Source organism: Saccopteryx bilineata, chromosome 11 (genome assembly GCF_036850765.1).
Source record: "Saccopteryx bilineata isolate mSacBil1 chromosome 11, mSacBil1_pri_phased_curated, whole genome shotgun sequence".
Classification (NCBI taxonomy): Eukaryota; Metazoa; Chordata; class Mammalia; order Chiroptera; family Emballonuridae; genus Saccopteryx; species Saccopteryx bilineata.
Genome location: NC_089500.1, coordinates 25,883,864 through 25,910,454, shown reverse-complemented (window position 1 = coordinate 25,910,454; position 26,591 = coordinate 25,883,864). Strand labels below are relative to the sequence as shown.

Genomic DNA, 26,591 nt, shown 5'->3' with positions numbered 1-26,591 from the left:
GGGTATGAAATGTTTGGCTTAGGATCTGGGAGGAAAAACACGTTTTTTTATTTCTTAGTGATACTAAAGATACTTGTTATCCTACTGAGTGAACTTATGCAGTTTTCAAACTGCCATTCTACCGTAGACCCCCTATCAGTTTGGGTAATCTCAGAATAAGATGTTTATTATCATTTTCATTTTCATTAAAAAGAATGCAGAATTCAGAGCATATTTAGAAATACAGATAAATTTAACAAACAGTGTCCAGGATAATCCTATATTAAATGGCTTGTTATCAATTTCTCTTTTTATTTTCTTTTTGGTGTCAGTTTTTTCTTTAATTGAATGCAGATTCATTAATAGAAAACAGAAATGCAACCACAACATGGAAATAGATGTTAAATTAAGTTCTGAAAAAACTATCCAGACACAACTCTTTTCCCCCGCCCAAAGGAAAGGTATAAATACCAGCTGGAGGAATAAAACATTCCCATCTGTGAGGCAGAGGCCTGAGATGACCTGCCCAATCCTGGCATCTAGAATGGACCAGGTAGGGCAGCCAGCGAGGACTCCAGGACCAGAGACACTAGGGGTCCCAGAGATGGGGCCACTCAGTGTAAATGCCACTGTTTCATATGCATATGCATGTGACCAACATAGAACTTGGCTGAAGACTGGAAGAAACTTAGGAGCCATCCTAGAGTGAGGCTGGGATGAGGGACATAGAAGGAAATGTTGGCCTTTTGGAGCCCCTTTCTGTGAAAGGCACTGTGGAAACGGGAGAGGCATAATGGGCTGGGCTGTTTGTATTCTTTCTTCTTTGCCTCTAGACATAATTGGGCAATCTCAGTGTACCGAAAGACCAGTTGGCTGGGACTTGGAAGGGCTAAGGGCCTGGAAAGAAAAATCAACTCACCCTTTTTCTTCCTTTTTCTTTCCAGTCCTGGTGCTAGCAACAGCCTAGGGACTGATGGAATAGGAAAGTGACCTCTGAATTCAGCCCCTAAGATCAAAGGCAGTTAATGCAAGAAGTTTCTTACTTTGAAGGCACTTAATGGCTCTGGGACAATATATTATCCAACTTGTTTGGTCACAGTTTGTCTCCAGTTGCTTATTGAAGTCAAAATTCACATGCTGTTTACAAGTACTTTGTCCAAAGAACAACCGGAGTTCCTTGAATGGGAGCATTTCAGAAGCTTTGCTGCCTAATTGCAAAATTGACTTCTAGTAGAGAAGTTTCATTCCCCAAACTGCATCTGTCTCTGAATTTCAAATGAAATGCAGCAGTTTCTAGGACCTTTGCAGGTTCTTAGGCCTATGAATAAGATTAACAGAAAATATTCACCACGGCTCTTAAACAAAACAACAAAAATCTGGATTTATTCCCTTTTTTTCCCAATTGACTGAAAAAGCTACAACATACCTAACAAAATACCAGACATAGTGACAAAAAACAAGACATAGCCCTGCATTTAAACGATTTTTTAATCTTGTAAAAGAGACCAACTGGCCCATTTACATTTTGATATATTAGCTAGGAAGTATGGAATAAGAACTGGTGGTATTTCCCAAGTGATTTTCTACTGCAATCCATTTACCATACTAAGAATCCATAGGTCACTCCAGCCAAATTCATGCCCTTATTATCATATATGTTCCCAACTTGCCAACCTGGGCTGTAAAGTGTAGAAATATGACCTAGAAAAAACCATCAAGCTTCTCCCATAAGCTTTGATTTAGTTTCAAGAACCCAGTTTTCCATTTCCCTTCCTCTGATTCCCGTCCTGACCCCTTGTGGCTTTCCACATATAAAAAAATGCTCCAAACCCATTCACAATCTCTCTCATTTTCTATTTCCCACAAAATAACACACACAAAATTTTTTAACATCATAATATTACTATATTTACAAAAGAAAAGAAAGAAAAAGAAAAGGAATAGTTGTATCATTATAATGTTCTAATCCTAAAATATTTATGATAAATAGGCATTTTAACCACTTGTTTTTCTTTTAACAGACTCATAATTTGAAGTTCTGTGTATAAATACACCTCAGCAAAATCAAAGGTCTGTTGGGAGAAGCCATCCTGTATGATTGTTTTCTGGTTATCATTTGACAGAGCAGAAATTGTTGGTTTTCATTTTTAACTTAATTAAAAGCTAACTTTATTACACATAAGAGACATTTCTCTTAACAAAGCAAGTATATTTTGCCTCCACCACTAAATTACAAATTTCTTAAAGGCAGGAAACATTTTTCAAATTTATTGGAATCTGTCGTGGTAACTAGCACTGTTGAAAGAGTATAATTAGTGTCCAAAACATAGTAAGTCATTGTTGAATGAATGAAATAGTCTTGAGAATGATAGAATGATAGAGCACAAAATGTTTTAGATAAAACTGTATTTTTTAAAACAATGGGTAGAAAGTGAATCACAGAGACAATAAACATTTTGTCTAATTCTATCTATCCCATTTATGTCAGATGTAGGAAAGACGCAGGTCAGATGCCGAAATGTTTCATTCACTTACTTGCTATTAACTGGGGCCCTCCTTCAAGACATAGCTGTACAAGAGTTATAGAAAGTAGTATGGATTGATCCTATTGTTCTTGCTAAGTTGATCATTCACATAGATGCCAAATATATGCAATATTGTTATTTATGTATATCATCTAAACCTTTTCCTAATGGCCCAATATATTGACAATGTAATGCAAGGAAAATCTGTAAACATATACCCCTGATTTTAAGAATTAGGGTCCAGTCAGGGCAAAAACAGGAACAGCTAAATATTCCTTTCTTTCTCACTCTCTTTCCCTGCCTCTCTCTAAATTAAAAAAAAAAGAAAGAATTAGGGAAGATAAATCCTTTGTGCAAAATATTGTAAAAGATGTAAAAAAAGAAAAAAAGATGGTTGTAAACTAAGTGTTGTACTAATGGCATTTTTCTCTTCTTTCAGATTCTTCCTTGATTTTACCATCTTGAGTTTTTGATCCACTGTTCTTGCCAGGTTTCTGTACTGGTGGTTTTCAACTAAAACTATTTTAATCAAAATATCATTGACATTGTCAAAAAGCAATGCAAAAATAGCAAGCACTGCTAGTCATGAATAGTCTAGTATTATTCACAGAGATGGCTTTGAGAGGTAATGTGGCCACATCACTATAGGCTTTCAGGAATGACTCCTGGGCATACTAACTACCTCAGTCCCTCTAGTGTTGGCATTTAGGAGCCACATGACTTTGGGTAAGACATTAACCTCTTCTGAGCCACAGTGTCTTTCTTTGTAAACAAAAGGAACTAAAATATGTGATCTCTAAAGCCCCATCTAATATTAAATATTCACAATTATAGTCATTTACATGGATATTAAGTAAAAAGAGGTATGAATTGACAGCAGAGTCTCTACCACAGATTATCCTTAGTGAAAGTTCTGTTTGCACAGTGGCTCAGCAGCAATTATAGGATGAGAAGCTTTGGCATTGTCCACCACATAAATGCAGTACTGAGGGAAATTCTTGGGATAATGAGGTCATTGAATCACATTCTGTTTTTCAGCTCTTTCTATCAAAAGTATACTTTAGAGAGTCTTGGTAGTCATTATACTTAGTACATTTATGCTGTGTGAATCAAATATATATATTTTTATTTGGCAGGTTTATTTTTGAAATTGCCAAGTTTCAGCTAAAAATAGAAATGATAAATATAAATTATAATGCCCTACATATCACACTGGTGAATAATTAGATGCTTAAAACATGGGTGGATAAGCAGCACTCACTGTTTATAAGAGAAAGCTAAAGAGGTGATATGATTAAAGAGATGGAAATAAAATTTGATGTCTCTTCAGTTTTAAGTAGATTCTTTCTTAAACATGTACAAAAATAAAAGTAACTCTTCAAGGCCAAGGACTAGTTATTTAACTATCTTTTTTGTATCCCTACTGAATAATTAACCCAGTTTTGTGACCCGATGGATGCCCAATTAATCATATTGAGAATGTGAGCTACATACATACACACAGATATGTAGACGTATAATCTCATATAGTAGCATGTCACATACATACACTGAATTACTAAGGACACTGTGATGGGTCTTTGTATATCTTTAGCTTTTTATACAATTTATCGTCTAGCTATTTTTTTTCTAGAAGGCATTACAAATGTTTCTACCTTAGATCTCCTCAAAGGCTTCAAGATCCCCATCCCAAATAAGTCCATTGTTTTAGTCCCTGGAAATGAGTTTGTTAGCATATAGGTTTCAAATTGTCTTGATACATGTCATAAATATAGAAAGAGACCACTTTCTGCCAGTGGCTAGTACAGTATCAGCATTACATGAAATGCAGTTATTTTGTAAATAGCTACATCAAATAGATGAAATCATCAAACATTTTTTAAAGTAGAAATTATTTAAGTACAAAGGAAAATGCTATGATGATGATCTGTGCACCCATGGCTTACATTTTCAACTACTAACATTTTTCTACATTTAATCAGACCTTTAGGAGCCATTATTTATTACATGTACAGTGGAAGTCTCCTTTGCACCTCTCCCTTTTCCCAATTCTTCCCTTTCTCCTCAAGAGATAAGCACAAGCTTAAACATATTACAAAAATGTATCGCATTTTAAATCACTAAGCAAAATTCTCCATATATAAGATAATCTACAGACTGCATTCTTTGCTTAGATTAGAAACTGATAAAAAGTATAAACCACATATGTATGTGAAAAGAAATGCCTATTCTCATATTGACTGCAGAATTCTATATAAGTTAAATGGGTTTTCAAATCTACAATTATATTACTTTTTGACCCAACACTTACTGACACAGGTAAATTAAATTTCCAACTATTCATGATTTTAGTTTAATATATTTTTCTGTACAGTTCACTCTAGTTGTCTTAAATATTACATACTAGAATTTTTTAATCTTTTTAATGATTTTTATTATAAATTGACTCTATTATATCTTCATAATCTATTTTGTCTGATATTATTACGTATTTATCTGCTTTAGATTTGGTTACTTTATTATATTTTTTTTGTGTGACAGAGAGAGGGACAGATAGGGATAGACAGAGAGGAAGGGAAAGAGATGAGAAGCATCAATTCTTCATTGTGGCACCGTAGTTATTCATGGTTTGCTTTCCCATATGTGCCTTGACCAGGGGGCTATACAACAGAGTGAGTGGTCCCCTTGCTCAAGCCAGCAACCTTTGGGCTCAAGCCATGGGGTCATGTCTATGATCCTATGCTCAATACAGCAACCTCAAACTCAAGCTGGTGAGCCCATGCATAAGCCAGTGACCTTGGTGTTTAGAACCTGGGTCCTCTGTGTCCTAGTCTGATGTTCTATCCATTGCACCACCACCTGGTCAGGCACTTAAGTGTACTTTTTAATAATCATTCTTTGATTTGCCACTTGTCTGTTTTTATGTCTCTTTAAAACTAAACAAATACAGAAGGTTATTTTGTTCTTCAATATGATGTTACTACTTTACTTGCCTATTCTGGGAAAGGTATATTCATTTGCATTTATTTTAATTCCTGATATATTTATATTACTATATTTTGCTGCTTTACTTTTCCTATTTATCTTATATTATATGCACAATTTTAAGTCATTCTTCCCTTTTCCCTCTGCTAGTTTTTTTTTTTAATTTTATTTATTGATTTTAGAGAGAGAGAGAGGAAGGGAGAAAGAGAGACAGAAACATTGGTCTGTTCCTGGATGTGCCCTGACCGGAGATGGAACCAGCAACCTCTGTGCTTTGGAGTGAAGCTCTAACAAAATGAGCTATCAGGCCAGGGCTTTTTTTTTCCTCTGCTAGTTTTTATTATATTTTAAGACTATTTTTAAGAGAACTTTTAGGATTATAACCAGGTAGAGAGTTATTTGTTTTATGTCTGGCATTTAATAGATATATTTTAATATAATTTTCTTTAAAGTATGAAGTTAAAAAATATCACTATCACTGTCCTCCAAAATACTACAAGGCTTTGAAATATTTTAACTCTGATTCCTTTTCTTCTATTTTATTTATAATTGCAGTGTAATATTTTAGCATTATCTTTATATCACACAAATTATTCTCTCCTTCTCCTCGTCATCATTCTCTTTCTCCTTGTGCCTATATACAAATCTATAAACTAATGTATTAGATTATGCTAAATCTTGGCTCTGTTACTCAGTCCATTGAACTATCTGCCTAGCTTTGGTTCTGTGAGCATATCTGCCAAACGGATCTTCCTTTTTTAATATTCAACTAAAACCTTCTAATAAGAGCCTTCATCAGATTAGGTTATCAGACATAGTTCTGAGCACATCTGAGAAAGAATAATAAACTATTTCATTAATTTTACAATCTCACTAGCAATAATACATCTAAACTTATATTTTTATATTTAGAAAATAAAGGGAATATTGAAATATTCTGGTTGGCAATGAGTCACATTTTCCTGTCATTTTTTTGCTTATTTAATTCTTGATTGCTATTGAAAAGGTGGTCTTCTCCTATTTGAACAATTAAACTTATCTTCTTTGTGGTAAATGCATTTGAGGTTAAAACCTAAACTGACCTCAGAGATTAGAGAGATCCCAGAAAATCACCTACCTGACCAGCAGTGTCCAAGATGTCCAAATAAGCTGGCTCATTGTCGATCCTAACCTGGGTCTTATAAGCATCCTCTGAAAAAACACAAGACAAAGTTTATATTTAAATATAGTCAATGGAAAAGGCATGATTAGTTTTTGACTTCATAAGAAAGAAAATACTGGCCCTGGTCGGTTGGCTCAGTGGTAGAGCGTCGGCCTGGCGCGCAGGAGTCCCAGGTTCGATTCCCAGCCAGGGCACACAGGAGAGGCGCCCATCTGCTTCTCCACCCCTCCCCTTCTCCTTTCTATCTCTCTCTCTTCCCCTTCCGCAGCCAAGGCTCCATTGGAGCAAAGTTTGTCTGGGCACTGAGGATGGCTCTGTGGCCTCTGCCTCAGGTGCTAGAATGGCTCTGGTTGTGACAGAGCAATGCCCCAGATGGGCAGAGCATCGGCCCCTGGTGGGCATGCCGGGTGGATCCCGGTCAGGCACATGTGGGAGTCTGTCTAACTGCCTCCCCGTTTCCAGCTTCAGAAAAAATACCAAAAAAAAAAAAAAAAGATAAATAATAATAATAAATAAATAAAAATTAAAAAAAAGAAAGAAAATACTTTCTTAAAATGTTATTACTATGGAAGAGAGTTAGATTATCTAGTCAAGGAAAATAGGAATGAGGAGGATATAACCCAGGAAAGTATAGGAAACGGATCCTTCTTAAAGTGAAGTTAAGTCTATTTCTCCTTCATTGAGACAAATACATGATTTGAGGTAACTTGATCATGTTACCTAGAGACACAAATCATCAAATAAATGTTTCAGTTCTTTCTGAACCATGCACATCAAGTATGTTATCCTAACATTATTCACAATGGTGGAAAACTAAAAGCTTTTCTTTAAGATCAGGGACAAAACAGGGATGCCTGTTTTAACCATTTTTTTATTTTACACAGTATTCAAAATTCTAGTCATAGCAATATGGCAAGATAAAACAATAAAAGACATCCAAATGGGAAAAAAAGGAGTCAAATTTTCTTTTTGCAGATAAGATGATCTTACATGCAGATAACATGTAGAAAGCTCTAAAAATTTCACACACACAAAATTAGAACTTCTAAACAAATTTAACAAAGTTGCAGGCTACAAAATTAACACACAAAAATCAGTTGTGTTTCTATACAATAATAATGAACAATAAGAAAAGAAAATTAAGACAATTATTTCATTTATAATAACATCAAAAGGAATTAAATACTTAGAAATAAACTTAACCAAGGAGGTGAAGACTTGTACACTGAAAACTAGAAAAAGTTTTAATGTGTTTGTTTTTGTACTTTGCCACATTTGTGTATCATTCAAGTGAAAACAGTGAATATCTATCTGGGTTTGAGGCTCTGAGATGAGAGCTCAAACCCAGATAAATAAATATTTCCTCATTCATACCAATCTCATCCAATGTATTTCAGCCTGTTCAAATACCTACAGTGAATACACCATCATTTCTGAACCATAGTTGGAACTTCTCAGCATTGAACAATCTCTATTTTGTTTTATTCACCACTTATAGTATAAGAGCAAACTGAATCACCATGAAAAAACATGTAGAACAGAATTAAATTGTGGCAAAATTCAATAATTATTTATACTGCTGATTATGAAACACAAATAAATAAATGATTATTTTAACAACCTTTGTTTTTACAAAGTGGTGATGATCAACCACAGGAGGTACTTTTTCAATGCATAAAACTAAGCACCTCTCAAAAAATTACATTTCTGCTAACTGCTGAAGAAAAACACACACAAACATATACATACATACAGAGTATCACGATCTCTACTCACAACAAACATACAATCATGATGTAAGATACACATATATGCAGTGGGATGTTGAGATCCCAAAATTTATAGGGCATATACTAGCTTACCTTCAGGGAAATTTATTCCTTATGACTGTGCTCTAGAAAGATAAAGTGTGGGAAATATAACTTGCAGGGAGGCCAATCTAGTGTGTTTTTAGCAACTCCCTGCCATTCTAAAACCCATCATTGTACAGGTACCACACAATCTTTCCACTTTTCATTCCACTGCTCTTTGTACTTTTCACTGATCTTCCTCTCACAAAGAGAACTCTTGTGGAATTACTTGCAATATTTTTTGAAGATGGATAGGACTGTTTTTCAATTTCATAGGGAAATACGACTAGTTACTTTGAAAAGGGTGCTGTGAACCAAGAATCACATGTAAGTCTTTCAGATTTTGTTTATTTATTTCCACTCAAAGGTCCCCCAAAAGAGCCTGCTGAGGCCAGGAGCATGCTGAGAAATCCAGATGAGAACTTCACTATATGATTATCTGAGCCCTAGATAAAACCAGCACATGAAACATCTATCAGATAAAAGCTTTTCCTGGAATTAGAAAACCCCTTCAAAGAGATATGATGTGAATGGCTGGAAATTGAGCCAGGCCCTATATCCAAGATTTCTGTCTCTCATTTAAAAAGTATTCATCAGAGTACACATCCCAGTGTTGTGAATCTAGGTCACCTGCCTGGCTTCATAAAAACTAATCCCTTTCATTTCCTCCCAATAAACAATCTTCCCTTCTGTTTGAATCCATCCCCGCCCTGAGACCTCCCATGCAGAAATGCAGTGATGGCAATACTTTCTTGAATGCATATAAACACCTCCCTGAAATTTAATCATCTGCTTATAGCCCCAACATGGAAGTGAGTTTATTTATCTTCCCAAACAAGAGGACAAGTGTACACAAATACACAATGCTCCTAGAAATGGTAGCAACTGCCTATTATGTCATTTGCACAGAAAAGCACAGTGGGGCCGCTTTTTTGGAGGCATCTCCCACCATAAAATTCATTTGAAAACACTAATTCTTCATTTGGGACTATTGCTTGTCTTAGGATGTGTCCTCTTCATGCTTCCTTTCCAGCAGAATTTTACCAGTAGAAACGTCAAAGACCTGTATTAAAGCATCAAACCCATCACTAAATACTGGTGTATGATTGGCCAGCCACTTGATCTTATTTGCAAAATGGAGATACTAGTATATGCTAGTCAATGCATAGGAGCTCTATAAAGATCAACAAAGTGGCAAGTTTCATGGGGCTAAAAAAAAAAAAAATTCAAACCCAAGGCATGTTATGTTGTGATTTTTAAAAAATATTGCTTCAAATTAACCATGAAATTATATTACTACTGAATCATTTCTGCTATTTATATTTACCGTGTGGAATGCTTTCTTTCCAACAAGTAAATCATAGAGGAAATGGCAGGATATGTTTGTAATCATTATCAAAAATATAAAGTTTTTGATTAATTAAAAAACCTTAAGGCATTCTGAAGAATTTACCCAAAATAATTCATTAAATTCCTTTGCAGAACAGATATAGGTATTTAATAACTTTAAAATAATTTAGTTGTAAATATAAAATTATGATCATTTAAAACCACAATATTAACTGAGACACAATATTAAGTGATCATTGAATTTTCACCAGGTGACTGTTAGAAAATCTTAAGATAATTGAATATGTTTTATATGATTTAGCAGAAAATCTAAAATGTATGATAATTAGTATTACAGTGAAGATATAGTATTTCTATAACTCTAAGCTAGTATATATCCCTAAGATATTAGTCATTGATCCAATTTTTTAAAGAATAATAAAAATATTAAGGCTTAAATAATCTATTTATAAGAACTTTGTTGCCCTGGCTGAATGGCTTGGTTGGTTAGAGCACTGTTCTGAAGAGCAGAGGTTGCTGGTTTGATCCCTGGTCATGACACATATAGGAGAAAATCTATGTTCCTGTTTCTCTCTCTAACAATCAATCAATAAAATAATTTAAAAAATAACTTTGTCAAAGAATTATTTAAAAGAATTATCTTAATTGTGTGTGTGTGTGTGTGTGAATGTGTATAGTAGAAGCATTTTGGAACATACTGTACTAGATACTTTCACTTGAACCAAAAGTTAAATCATGGCTGAATCAGAATTGATACAAACCCAGTATTTCAGTATACTTATCAATAGTGACATCAATAAATATTGGAGTGTATCATCTGTGCTGCACACTCTGATAGGCACAGAATCAACAGTGTTGAAGGAGACAGTTAATTTCTACCCATGAAGAGTTTATAATCTTGGGGGAAACAAAATTAAACAGTCAATTACATGGTATTTTAATGAGCACACATTAGAAGCATTTGAAATGTGCTTATTTAGGAAGGCAGAGAAGACACCCAGAGGAGCGTAAGTTGAATTGAGGTCAGTCTTCAAAAAAAGCAGACAAGAAATAGGGTTTGGTAGGAGGCAGACGGTGAGAGGCCAAGAAACAAGAGATTTCCACATGTTCTAGCGTGATCTCCTCCTGAACAAAAACATTTGGTGACATCTAGTAAGGATATATATGCTTGTTGGGTTTGAAAAAGGTTTTGAAAACTGGTTGAATTTAGCTTTGGAGATGACCTAGAGTAAATAAGAACACCCTTCCCCACAATGAATATAAGAGCTGAAGAAAGGGGTGCCATTAGAATTTATGTCCTAGAAATTCATGGGAATTATAAGGCAGAGTTTTGATCCCCCCCTCCATACTTAGAGTTGAGAGTTGAATCAAGTGTATTTAGGTTCATGAGGGATGAAGTCTCCTTGATGATACAAGTTACATGGCAATTGAAAATTTCCCCTAGATGTATCATCAGTTCCTCATGGGTAGTTCATACCAGCCAGCATCTCCATGCTGTCTTCAGAGAAGCTCAGTGTCATGTTCTGGGAAGTCTGAAACCAAGGTGGCCAACCATGCACATGCTGAGGGTCTGCAGGTAGATTAGCCAGTCAATGAACTGCCTGACATTGTAGGAACTGAAAGCCTTGACAATACATCAGACCCAATGGAACAACAGAACACCACCTGGAGATTTGCACTAGCAGAGGACCACGACAAGAAGTCATTCCAAATAATAATAAAAAAAAAAAAAACAATAAAAGAGGTACACAAAACTAAATTGTTATAAGAAAGAGTTTTAAAATATTAATGAAGAAATACTAAATAATACCTGACAAAAAGCAATACAAGTTGTCACCCCCTGGTTATTTGACACTTTTTCTCTGTACATTATATGTTTGTTTACTGAAGTAACAAATCTGAGGTAATTAAAATGTAGTATTTCATTAAATGTAATGAGTTTTATGAAATGAATAAATAAATATTTCAAGCATACTTCCATCAATTTTTTTTTTTTTTTTACCTATGGATGGAATGAACATTGCTAAGGGCACTTAGAATATGCTGTTGTGCACATGAACTTTAAAAAAGAGTAAGGAATGTAAATTTGTGATTTCCACATTGGGCAGCTGCCCAGCCACCTACCTTAGAGAGAACCCTGATTGCAAGTTCCATTTGAACAACTGGTTTGCTGAACTCAACAAAAGATTAGTTTAGGGATCGGTTCTGCCAAACCAGTGTGAAGTAGCTGAACCCCACCACTGCCTCTAACCCTTTCTTTTCAGCCTAAGAAGACAGAGAAATTCATGGAAACTTGATTCCATGACACTCTTCTGTCAAATAGCTACAAAAGGCAAAAGGACTATGCCACTGGCACTGATACTGAACATCTCAATTCCTTATCCTCTGCCTCACTTACTGTTCTTTTGGGATGAGGAGGAGCAGATGTTCTCTTCCCCTCAGCTTCTTCAGCAAGGAATGATGACATCCCTTATTCTACCTTTCTTGCACCTACACCATAACCAAGATGATTCTGTGCAATGGTTGCCTTCCAGAAGTTTTGTAAGACAGAACGAGTATAAAAGCAGATTGTCTCTTCTCAGAAATAAAAGGAGGTTTTATGTTCAGGGAAACCATGGAAGTCTCAGATTCCAACAGGATCTTTACCTCCACCTGATGGACACCTATGGAAAGCCCCAGAGAGCCTCTGGAATACACACATACACTATGAGAACATCTAGTTACAGAGCTTTGATTTATACCAAGACTATTGTCTCTGAGAAGGAGGAATAAATGTACATTTTTCTATGCCTCCTGCTACATACAACATAAAACCATGGACATTATACAGGTGGGACAAAAGTAGGTTGATAGTTGTGAATATGCAAAACACTGAGTTTATTCTTGTGTTATTACTTATTAATTACTGTATATTTTCTATACAAAAAAAAGTAAACCTACTATTGTCCCACCCTATATATAAAACAAGCATAAAAATTTCTGAAAGGTAGAAAGAAACAGGCAGACTAGCTAGAAATTTCAGGACCCAAGAAAATATGTGGTGGTAAGTTCTCTGGGTTTATCTTTGCCTCATAAGAAAATGGCAACTTGAAAACACCAATTTGTGCAGACCAAACACATACTAGACTGACATGCTAAAAACTACACAACATTAATGTGATAAATCAAGATTTAAATAAATACCAAGACATTCCATTTTCCTAGTAAAGACATGTAATCTCCCCAGAATAATGTAAAGATTTAACATAATTCTTATCAAAAATCTCAGAATAGGTGTGTGTGTTGGGGAGGGCACAATTATTTTTATGTTTTGTTATCTTTTGGGGGGGTGTTGAGCAAATGGGTTTGTAAAATTTGTATTTTTTGAGTTTGCTCACTTTTTGTGTTAAAAAATGGCTCTGGGCAATGCCAGGTATGTGATCTGTGAAACTGCAAATTACCTTCCTGCTTGGGAAGGGCCATTGTCTTGCTAATGTTTGCTGGAGGAGAGGTTTTTGCTCCAGAAAGTATTGAAAAAGAGAAGAGAAAAAGAAATAGGGAAGCCATGTTTTGCAGGGAGAATGCAGAGTACTGAAGAAGAAGCCAGTTTGTGAAGAGAAGGGAGAAGGTGTGCAGATGGGGAACCAGAGCTGAGGGGCTTTTGTGAGCTAGACTGAGACTGGTGGGGCCTTTGATTCTAGGAGATTCTCCTGGTTGTGGAATGGAAGAATGTGTCAGTGACTTTGGGAGCCCTATGTGTTTGCTCGTCAGCCGGTGTAAGACTTGAATAAAGGAATGGCCCACCATCCTCTGGCTCCACTGTTTCTTTACCATCTGTCCAAATCTAATGAGAACCTGCATGAGCATGGCCACAATGGCAACAACTACTGGCCATATAGGGGGGGTACAATTATTTCAAAATTTTTTAGAAAAGTGAAAAAAACTAGAATACCTAAAACAATTTTGCAAAGGAAAAATATAGTAAAAAGAACCAGTTTTCCTGATTTTTGGACATATTATATAGTTACAAAAATCAAGACTGTATGGCATTGACAGAGGTATAGATGCATAGACCAGTGGAACAGAACAGAAAATCCAGAAATAAACCTACATAATATGACTTACTACACTTTGACAAGTGATAAAGCAATGCAGTGGAAGAAAGATAGCCTTTTCAACAAATGGTGTGTGTGAAAAATTAAATATCCACTGCAGGGCAGCATACCCTTGAGCCGAGTCTCACACTTTATACAAAAACTCAAAGTGTATCACAAATTTCATGTAAAATGTAAAATTATATAAATTCTAGAAAAAACAAAAAAATCTTTAGCATCTAGTGTTAGACAAAGTGTTCTTATAACTTGATATAAAAAGCTCAGTTCATAAAAGGAAATTTTATAAATTGGACTTCATCAAAATAAAAAAACCCAGCTTCTAAAATGCTGCATTAAAAGAATGAGAAGACAGGCTAGATTAGGAGAAAATATTTGCAAACCTCATATCTGACAGGGACTAGTATTTAGCACATATAAAGAACTCTTAAAGCTTAACAATAACAACAATCATACCAAAGAACAGTCTAATTAGGCTGTGAACAAAAGACATAAAGAGAAGTTTCAACAAATACGATGTATAGTGGCCAACAAGCATATAAAATCATATTCACGGTTTTTAGCCTTGAGTGAATGCAAATTAAAACCACAATGAGCTATCACTGCATACCTATCAAAATGGTTAAAATTAAAAAATGGTGACAACATTTAATGTTGATAAGATTGTGGGAAAAAATGGATTATACTGATGGAGATATAAAATGGTACCATCACTCTAGATAATATTTTAGCATTTTCTTTTTTAAAAAGCCCATGTATGTATGTATGGATGGATGGGTGAGTAGATGGATGGATGGATGGATGGATGGATGGATGGATGGATGGATGGATAGATGATATAGATGATAGATATAGATATGGATAGATATAGATAGATATAGATATAGATATAGATATAGATATAGATATAGATATAGATATAGATATAGATATCCTGCATGTAACACATGAAGCAGCAATTGTGTACCTGGTTATTTATTGAAAACAACTGAACTATGTTTACACAAAACATAATAAAAAATGTTCCCAAAGTGTTTATAGTAACATTATTCATAAAAATCAAAATGGGAAATATACCAAATATTCTTCAAAAAGTGAATGATTATACAATATGTGATACAATCATGTCATGAATATTATTCAACAATGAAAGGTATGGAGTGTTGAAACAAGCCTTAACCTGGATGATTCTACACAGAATTATGCTAATTGAACAAGCTAAAACGAAAAGGTTATATGTAGGGAATCACCCATCTAACCTTGAACCCTCTATGACTTGGATTGGGGAACTTGAGTTAAAAGTCCTGAGTGAATGACTCATGGATGCAAACACTAAGTGTGAGTGGGTGACCTTTGTGCAGACACAAAGGAATGCATGTGAAAGGGTCTTAGAAAATTAGCCTACAGGTTCTGGATTGCCCCCTTCCTTTGTGCGTGTTAATTAGCAAAAGAAAAAGAATGCTTTGACCAAATTAGCTCATTCTCCATGACAGCAAAAAAGCCATTAATCATGCTTTCCTTTGTCACCTGATGTCCCTCCCTTGTAATCTTCTTACCTCAGTTCTGCTTCTGATAATAAAAGCTGAGGGAGAAGAAGATTCAGGAGGTCTCTCTTTGCCTCCCTTGGCAGGCCTCCCTCTCTCTTCCTCTTGACATAAATTTGTGTCTTGAGTAGGTTTTTTCCACATGACACTGGTAAGTACCCAGCAGGCTGGAGTACTACAGTTATATATTATATGATTCAATTTATTTAATATTCTTACATTTTAAAATAAATTCCAAACCCTCTCAAAATCTTAGCATACCGAGCATAGAAGGCAGCTTGCTTTATATAATTTTGGGTATCTAAACAAAACCTAAAGCAAACATTAAATACTAAAACGATTTTCTCTGAAATTAAATACAAGATAATAATCATTACAAACATTTTTTGATTCACTTTATACTGGTGGTTCTAATCTGTTCAGTTAGGCAATGTAAAGCCAGAAGCCAAAGTCAGAGCCACCATCAGAGCAGCCTGGCTCATGCAGGTTCGCATTGGATTCGGACAGTCGGTAAAGAAACCATGGAGCCAAAAACTGGTGGGCCATAGCCTTTAATCCTACCTTGCACCCAGCGGGCAAGTAAAAATACACACTGGGCTCCAAAACCCAGTCACATTCAGTGCTCACAAAGCCACTGACTTATCCGAGTTTCCTAGAATCAAAGGTTTCTAGCTCACCAGACTTATTCTCCTCAGTTCCCCATCTCCTTCCTTATCCCAGATACAAACTCTGTACAAACTGGCATCTCACTCAGCACTCCGCCATCTTGGCTGCTTTTCCTGGCCTCCTCCACGTGGCCTCCTCCCGCTGCTGGCTCTATTCTCTCTGCTCTCTCATGCTAACCTCAGGAACCAAGCGGCAAGTTCCCGTTCTACCCCTATTTTATAGTGTAGCTTCACAACCTCTAATCCAATATACAAAATAAGGAAGTCTCTAATACAAAGTCACTTCTCTGAGGCATGATTGGATTGTACCACCTTACACCAAAAAGGGTAGGAAAGGCTTAATCCCAAAACCAAGCCTCATGCTACAATTCTCAACACACATTAATATCACCTGGGCAACGGCCTCTTTAACAAAGTGAGCATAATACATTTTATCTGCCCAACAGGCAAGAATACAGCTGATGTCCATAAACTTTATACTGGTGGTTCTAATCTGTTCAGTTAGGCAAGAATACAGCTGATGTCCATAAACTTGATAAATAGAAAAATATTACTATTCATGGAAAATATCTTTTGAGTATGTAGAACATTTCAAAGATTCTAACATAAATTAGTGTGAATATACAGTAAGTTTTCTAGGAACAAAGTCAACATAGAATTTTTTTTTCTATAGATGAGAAACAAATAGATAAGCTATGAAAACATTTAATGGTATTACCATAACATCAACAACATCAAATCTCAAAGAATAAATTTCTCAAAAGTTTTGCAAGACTTCTACTTAGGGAGCTGTAAGACTTTCTGAGAAAAATTAAAAATGATATAAATAAGTGGAAGAGCATGCCATGTTTATGGTTTAAAAGATTCAATATTTTAATGATACTAATTTTCCCCTAATTGATTTATAAATACATTCCAAACAGATTTGGGGAAAACAGTAGAGATTCACCAACTAACTCTATATTAATATAGAAATGAAAAAAATCCAAAATAGTTGAGACAATCTGTAAGGCCAGGAGCCGCTGTTGGGCAGATAAAATGTATTATGCTCACTTTGTTAAAGATGGCTCCGCTGCCCACGTGAGGCCGTCGCCCAGGTGATATTAATGTGTGTTAAGAATCCTTGTAGCCTGGGGCTTAGTTTTGGGATTAAGCTTTTCCCACCCTTTTTGATGTGGGGTGGTACAATCCAATCATGCCTCAGAGAAGTGACTTTGTAGTAGAGACTTCCCTATTTTGTATATTGGATTAAAGGTTGTGAAGCTACACTATAAAATAGGGGTAGAACAGGAGCTTGCCCTCTTGGTTCCTGGGATGATTAGAGGAGAGAGTAGAGCCAGCAGCAGAAGGAGGCCATGTGGAGTAGGCCAGGAAAAGCAGCCAAGATGGCGGAGTGCTGAGTGAGATGCCAGTTTGTACAGAGTTTGTATCTGGGATAAGGAAGGAGATGGGGAACTGAGGAGAATAAGTCTGGTGAGCTAGAAACCTTTGATTCTAGGAAACTCGGATAAGTCAGTGGCTTTGTGAGCACTGAATGTGACTGGGTTTTGGAGCCCAGTGTGTATTTTTACTTGCCCGCTGGGTGCAAGCTAGGATTAAAGGCTATGGCCCACCAGTTTTTGGCTCCATGGTTTCTTTACCGACTGTCCGAATCCAATGCGAACCTGCATTAGCCGGGCTGCTGTGATGGTGGCCCTGGCCCTGCCTGCTGGCTTTACAGCCGCCATCATGGCCATTCACATGCAGGTTCCCACTGGATTTGGGCAGACGGTAAAGAAATGGCAGAGTCAGAGGATGGTGGGCCATCCTATTTGTAAAGCCAGGAGCTACGGCCAGGGCCACCATCACAGCCGCCTGGCACATGCAGGTTCGCATTGGATTCGGACAGTCGGCAAAAAAACAAAGGAGCCAAAAACTGGTGGGCCATAGCCTTTAATCCTACCTTGCACCCGGCAGGCAAGTAAAAATACACACTGGGCTCCAAAACCCAGTCACACTCAGTGCTCACAAAGCCACTGACTTATCCGAGTTTCCTAGAATCAAAGGTTTCTAGCTCACCAGACTTATTCTCCTCAGTTCCCCATCTCCTTCCTTATCCCAGATACAAACTCTACACAAACTGGCATCTCACTCAGCACTCCGCCATCTTGGCTGCTTCTCCTGGCCTCCTCCACGTGGCCTTTCTCTGCTCTCCTCTGCTCTCTCTTCTAATGATAATCTCAGGAACCAAGAGCCAAGTCCCGCCCTGCCCCCATTTTATAGTGTAGCTTCACCACCTTTAATCCAATATACAAAATAGGGTAGTCTCTAATACAAAGTCACTTCTGAGGCATGATTGGATTGTACCACCCTACAGCAAAAAGGGTAGGAAAGGCTCAATCCCAAAACCAAGCCCCAGGCTACAAGGATTCCGCCTGCCTTTAGCCCACCCCAACACACATTAATATCACCTGGGCGACGGCCTCCTCGTGTTATCTTTAACAAAGTGAGCATAATACATTTTATCTGCCCAACACTATTTATTGGTGTCTCACCAAGACAGGCAAACCACAAAAGAAGACAAGGGAAAAGCAGAAAACCAGCTTTTCTCATGAAGGGCAAGGGATTAGGGAAGCCCCTGCAATCATGTTTACAGGAACTGTGTGAGCAAGCTCCTGGTCTGTCCCACTTTATAGTGTAGAAAACCAAAAACCCTTAATCCAATATACAAATAAGGAAGTCTCTGATACAAAGTCACTTATCTGAGGCATAATGGGATTCCTCATGAGAGTGCACCACCCAGATCATACAATCAGTCAAGGGTGTGGGGAAAAGCTTAGTCTTAAAACTAAACCTTAGGCTACAACGACCCTGCCTGTTTATAGCCTGCCCCCCACACCCAATATAAATCACAAGCAAGCAAACGTATATATCATATTTACAAACTTATTTGACCAACACAATCTCAAAAAAGAACAATAAGTTCTACCGTATATCAAAGACATACTGTTAATCTACAGCAGTTAAGACAGTGTGATATCAGCACATTGATAGAAAAATAAACTGACAGACTAGGGAAACCATACACTAATGAACCCTTTTTTTAGATGACAGAATTGACAATTCAGAGCAGTAGGAAAAAGAAAACATTTTCAAGAAAGCAGGCTGTCAATCAGATATAATTGTTAAAAAAATAAAACTTGACTGCTACCTAATAATATACAGTAAAATAAATTTTCCTTAGGTTGTAACTTTAAACATGCAGAGCAAAACAAGAAAGTTTTTAAGAGCTATTGTGGGGAAATACCTTAATTGCTTGGTAAGACTATATAAATAATAATATAAACATACTAATTATAAAGTAAAGGTTCGACAAGTTGGAAAACATTTATTAAGTTAAAGCTACATTACAACAACAAAAAAGAATTCATCAAAGTCACTGTTAAGAGCAGTATAATCAAGCCATACATAGTGTGGAATAAAGTATATGCAGCAATACAGCCTCATCTCCAGTATACGTAAAGGATTCCTACAAATCAATCAGAAAGTGGCAATCTTTTCCAATGAAAGTGGGCAAGAGACTGAAGGGTGTTTTTTTTAAGTTATAACATCTATTACTATCATTTATTGAGCATTGAAACTATGCTGGCATGGTGAAAATATATGTATTTGTTATTTATTATCGCATTCAATTCTCATAATAATCCTATGAAGAAACTATCCCCACTTCCAGCTCCATTTACAGATGAGAAATTAAAGTCAGAGAAGTTATATTATTGGCTCAATTTCACACAACTTGGAAAAAGCATGCTATTGTAAAAGAACTTTTATTCATTTATCTGATATTTATAAAATCTTTGCTTGTTTTCTAGTATGTTTCTAAAAATAGTATGAGGTACCAGGGATCTAAAAGTCAATGAGATGTGGCCCTTTTCTGTAAATGAAGGCACAAAGGAGGTATAACAAAGTCCACTTGATTTGGAAGTTGGTGAATAGATAGATTTCAATTGCAAATAAACCCAGTGCACTCATACAGTGGACTTTTTTTGCTATGATATTTAGAAAATGACAGCACATTACAACATGAGTAAATTTTGGAAATGAATGCGGAGTGAAAGAAGCTAGAGCTAACAACACACATTGTAGGTTTCCATTTCTATAAAATTCAAACAGAAACATCCAAATTGAGCTATATTTATTAGAAAATACTTTCTTAACCAGGATAGAGATTAGTTGGATATTTACTTTGTGATAAATTATTATTTGGTATACTTTTCTGTATTTGTATTATACTTTTACTATTTAAAAACATTTGAAAAGGGGAATGTTCTCAATTACTCCATTATAAAAATGGAGACACTACCCCATTCTAGTTCTCTAACTGTTTCTATTTTATAGTAACACAATATTTGCACAAAATAAACCCGTAACTTAACTCATTTTTCAATGATTTCTATTTTTTCCTCTAGTCTATATCAACTTTTATGTCCCATCATGAACACTTCTAGAAATTTAGTTCATATTGAGTAAATTCCAACAATGCTAATGACTATGGTGTTTACAGGAATGGGAAATGGAATGATACCAATGGACCCTCCTGTTCGAAACATCCTTCTCATTGGACTGGCGTGATCCCAAATTCCACCCCTTCTATTTTATTCTCCCTAGTTAAGATAAGCCATTTTATTTCTAGGAACTCCCTATTAAAATGCAATAAAATTACAGGAGAGGTAAAATATTAAGCTATTATCAAGCACAAACACCTTACTCTGAGATTACTTTTGCACAGAATTAGCTGTCAAGAGAGAAACAGAAAGCAGAGCCCGAGGGGATAATCAGCAGAGATGATAAAGGCAGAGTGGAAGGGGAGGGAAAATACTGCTCATGGCTGTGAGCACAGAGACTTGGAGAGGACCAGGTGAACAGGGACATGCAGGAGGTTGGAGGGCAGCTGAGGACCAGGATGGAGCCCAGGTCTGGGCACCAATCTGTTGAAGAGCAAGGTATGCATGGGAGGAAATGATTCATGCTGCCTCCTTCTCAAAACTGATAAAATGAAGTTGTTTTGTCCCCAAGCTTGCTAAGAATGGCATTTTTACAATTAAACCCTATGCATGTAAAGATAAGTTTGACGCAGAGGAACATGATACACAGAATTCTGGGCTTGCCTTTTGTGAAGTAGGTTAATCTATCCTTTGTCAGCCTCTCTAGGAATAAGGGCTGCAGAAATGAAATTTCCTCTCCAGATGGAGGAAGCAGGGGAGTATTTTTAGGGCAAAGGGCTAGTGTAGAGCTTCACAATTTTTCATGTGCATACAAATCTGCTGGGGACCTAGTGAAAATGCAGTCTGTTTCAGGAGGTCTGGGGCTGAGATTCTGTATTTCTAAGAAGTTCCCAGGCCATAGCCACGCTAGCTATAGCAGCAGGGCCGTGCGACAGTCCCACGACATGGGCCACATATGCAATTTAAATTTTCTGTTTGACACATTAAAGCAGTAAACAAAAATAGGAAAATCAATTTTAATATGTGTTACTTAACTAAATATATCTAAATTATCATTCGAATATGTAAGCAACATAGAAAAATATTTATGCAATATTTGAAATTCTTTTTCTTGTACTAAGTTTGTGAAAGCCACTGTGTTTTTTGTGCTAACAATACGTCTTAATTTGGGCAAGTCACTTATCAGCTGCACCACAGCTTCAGAAGGCTCAGGGAAATCATTGAGTAATCTCCATAGACTCAAAATACAAACATAGAATTTTCTTTTTTAAAGCCATAGGTGGCCTTCTTGATTGGAGACCAAAAATGAATTTAAAATACAAATAAATGACCTACCTAATTATATTATAAAATTCTACTATTATTCTGGAAATATTTCATAGTTTATTTCCTGTACTAGTCAAGGTTCTCAAGGGAAATAGAAGCAACATTTAATAAAATATTAATTAGACATTTATTTTTTTTATTTATTTTTTATTTTTTATTTATTTATTTTTTTCTGAAGCTGGAAACGGGGAGAGACAGTCAGACAGACTCCCGCATGCGCCTGACCGGGATCCACCCAGCACATCCACCAGGGGCAATGCTCTGCCCACCAGGGGGCGATGCTCTGCCCCTCCGGGGCGTCGCTCTGCCATGACTAGAGCCACTCTAGCGCCTGGGGCAGAGGCCAAGGAGCCATCCCCAGCGCCCGGGCCATCTTTGCTCCAATGGAGCCTTGGCTGCAGGAGGGGAAGAGAGAGACAGAGAGGAAGGAGGGGGGGGGGTGGAGAAACAAATGGGCGCTTCTCCTATGTGCCCTGGCCGGGAATCAAACCCGGGTCCCCCGCACGCCAGGCCGACGCTCTACCACTGAGCCAACCTACCAGGGCTAATTAGACATTTAAATTGTATCTTGATATATAAGATCGATCGATAAGAAATTGGCTTGAGCAGTTATGGAGGCTGAGAAGTTCCAAAACCTGCAGCTGGCAAACTGAGATCCAAGATAGCTAATGGCATAATTTACAGCAGTGGTTTTCAACTATTTTATGCTTGGGGAACAGCAAAAATAGGCAGAAATCACCCTGAGCAGAATTCTACTAAGATCATTGGGTCAATAATCATCATACAACCTTGGGATGGTTAATTCTTTTGCAGACCAGCATGAAATTTCTGGAGGGCTGGCACCAGTCTGTGGACTGGTGTTTGAAAAACACCGATTTATAGTCCAAATGCAAGAGAGGACGCATGTCCCAGCTCAATCTATCAGGCAGGCAAAGTTCCCCATTACTCAGCCTTTTTGTCTCTTCCGAGCCTTTATATTCTATTCAGGTTCTCAATTGATTGGGTGAGAATGATCCACATTAGAAAGGGTAATCTTCTTTACTCATCTACTATCAAATGTTAACCTTATCCAGAAACACCCTCACAGACACCAGACCCAGAATTATGTTTGACCAAACATATGGGCTTCCCATAGCCCAATCAAGTTGACACATAAAATTAACCATCACACTCCCATGAAGTCTTCCTCTACCTGCCCAGTGAGAAACTTTGTCTTCTTCCTGTATTTCTGCACATAGCTTTATTTAAGCACTTTAAATATTTTGCTCTTACTATGTTTTGGTCTCAGCTATTTGAAAGCATGGGGCATGCATTATTCATCTTTGTGTGTACATTTTCTAGCATTCTGACAAGCACATAATAAGTGGTCAGTAAATTCGGTTTACCTTCTCTGACTGTTTCTAGTACCATATTCAAGTGTTTTAGATGGGCTAGCTTATTTAAGTCACATGACACACCACACATATATCTATACCCCCAATTTAAGTATCAAGAAAAGAGAGTTATTCAACTTAACAAAGCTCACAAAACCAGTAGAAGGTAGTTGGGAGCGAAACTAGGTCTGTTAGACACCAAAGTTGTTCTTTTTCTGCTACACTGATTTTTTTTTTCTTCAAAGATTAATCAAATGAGTAAAGAGGATCACTTTGAAGGTTAGGTGCTGTTTTTTCATTGAACTGAGTGAATACATAACTTCCAAATCTGGGACACATTTAAAGTAATACTTACATATAAATAATAAAGAGCTGAATCTTTCATGAAACCACATTTAGCAGTGTAGTAGACACCCAGCATCTTTTAAGCCCTACGTTCCATGATTGACATAGATGCAGCCACTCTCCAGCCTCCTCTGCAACACAGTTATAGGCATGTGACCTAAGATTTGCCAAGCAGATATTTTTAATCAAATCCTTGATTCAAACGCGACCATGTGAGGATCCTTGTGCCATAAAATTTGAATTTCCGGGAGGATAATGCAGCTCAACAAACAACATTCCCAGAAGCAACAATGGCAGCATTATTGCTGGGTCAGTGCAACTATCATTGAATTTTGACCTCATGCAGCATGCAATCCTCAGGATTCACTTCTCTCTATCCACTGAAGGTTATGTGAATGATGCATGCCTAAGTTCTTTCCAATTTGGGGCACCTTCAGATCACTCTGGGGAAGTGACTGCCCATCCTCTTTAAAGAGGACTTGAGCTTGATCATCCACCAGCCTGGCTTTTTTAGAGAAGAATTTTCCCAGACTTAGCACTGATTCCCCCCTTCTTCTTACAGGCTTCTACACCAGGCAAGATTTAGTTTTTTCTTTTTTCGTCCATAGTAGCAGTTCTTATTTATAGTCTATGTGTCACCTTCAAACATCTGGTCTTCATTTACCTTTCCACCACTTGGTGGGAACAGCCTGGTGTTTCAGAGATATGCAGTAGAGCAGAAGACAAGGACACACGACTGTGGATTGACTTTTATAGTACATAATTGCCACTTCAGCTGTTCTCTCCCTGCTCAGGTGTGACATGTGGAAGACATCTGCCACATATGCAGGCTGTATGACTGGCACCTGTCTCCCCCTACTTGGTTAGGTGTTATCAGCAGGTACTTACAGATGTGTGTCTCTTTCCTGTCTCGTCTCCTCCTTTCCCTCCTATGTTCAATGTTATGGTTGAACTTTGGAACTAAAAAACTTATGAGAATCCAACAACAACAAAAGGACCTAAAGTTATTACCCATCTGAATGTTCACTTTGTTCCACACTTTTATGACAGAGAGAAACAGCTGGTGATGTTAATCCTGTATTGCATTTACTCATTCAAAAAATATTTTGAGCACCTTTTACATAATCTGTTCCGGGACACAGTGTGAACAAAACAGACATCATCACTACCCTCATGTATTTTTAACCTAAAGGAAGAAAATCTAAAAATAGAAGGTGGTAAATACTGAAGCACAGTTTTAAGTCAAGGTATTCCCACCAATTCTTATAAAATAGACAGTGATTCCAAGAAACATTCAACTAAAGAGAAGGAAACAATGCCATCAACTGTGGGTTTAAAACTGTCTGAAACTCATTGATATAGAATTAGTTTTTCTGTACTTCCCTGTGCTGTGGGGAAAGGAGGAGGAGGAGAAAGAATTTCAGTGAAAAGCAATTAAAACTTAATTGTTTTCCAAATCTTCCAAAGTACAATAAAATGTGGCTTATAACAAGGCTTCTGACTGTTTCAACATAATAAATTTTCCAAACTTACTTCCACTTTCTGCTATGCATCCTATGTTCTAAGGACATGAACTATTTTGTGTTCTTTTAGTAAACCATGGGACAACAAGCTTTTATGACATTATTTTTGCTAGAATGCTTTTTTTCACATGTCTATCATGTAAAATGTTAACCATGCTTTAAGACCCAGTCCAAATATCACCTCCTTTGTAAGAGCTTGAGTTACCTTTCCTACTATTATTTAATATATTCTTCTTCAACAACTCCAAATAATTCCCCTATGAGAATTTCCCAAATTTCTATGCCCCTATGAGAAAGTGGTGTGGGCAAATTTGGGTGTAGTTAGAGGGATACGGTAAAGGAGATTCAATCATAAGATAGGATGTTAGAATGGATATCTTTTAAGATTTCCTTTTTTTCTTTCTTTCTTTCTTTCTTTCTTTCTTTCTTTCTTTCTTTCTTTCTTTCTTTCTTTCTTTTTTTAAATGAGAGGAAATGAGACAGTGAGGCACACTCCTGCATGCTCCCAGACTGTGATCCACCTGGTAACCCCATCTAGGGCTGATTTTCAAGTTTGGAGCTGTTTTTAGCACCTGAGGCTGATATTCTTCAATGGCACAATACTCAGTCCCTGGGGTCATGCTCAAACCAATTAAGCCACTGGCTGCAGGAGGGGAAGAAGGAGAGAAAGGGGAATGTGAGGGGGCGTGCAGATGTTTCCTTCTCCTGTATGCCCTGATGGGAAATCAAACCAGGCCGACACTCTATCCACTGAGCCACCAGCCAGGGTAATTTCTTTCCCCTTTTTCAGGTAAATTAAAGACACAGAGATGAAAGATAATTACAAAGAGAATCACAAATATAAATTGAATGAGACATAGTACTTTAACAGCATTTGGGATTTTATCAGAAGACATAAAAATTTAATTTCACTTTTTTTAAACTTTATTTGGTTGGTTTTCCCTTTATGTTACATCCTGTCACCATACTTATTTTTTTCCCCTAACTTTTATCAATGAGACATTCATCAGTCAAGGCCCATTTATCAGTTAACACAGGATTGAGTATTTTTGAAAAGTTCTATTTTAGGTGTGGCAAAATTAAGAAAAGTAAAATTCCCTCCCTCTCTGCCAGAATGTGTGTGCACAATAGTGCTGATATTTCAGAACTCCAGGAGGTATAAACAATTCAAATGACACTTCTCCACATCAAAAGTAATTTTAAAAACCACCCATATATTACTGACTGAGTATCACCTTTGGCTGAGGATGGACCACTTAAAGGGGCGGAGGATAGAAAGAACTGGCTTCACCCTCCAGCTGAGCCTGGAATAGACTAGTGTGTCACTGAACCAGTGCAAGAAGGAGTAATCTGAACCTTTTTACTTCTTTATTTCGGGTAAAACTTATG

The 26,591-nt window shown here is 36.9% G+C and overlaps 1 protein-coding gene across 1 annotated transcript in view; it reads right to left on the bottom strand.

Moving 5' to 3' along the window:
• The window catches only part of RIT2 (Ras like without CAAX 2), a 355,142-nt gene that overhangs the window by 187,604 nt on the left and 140,947 nt on the right, over positions 1-26,591 (bottom strand). Inside the window, exon 3 of the mRNA XM_066246856.1 lies at positions 6,607-6,680. Within this exon, the coding sequence (XP_066102953.1) occupies positions 6,607-6,680 (74 nt within the window). The remainder of the gene's footprint in view (positions 1-6,606; positions 6,681-26,591) is intronic.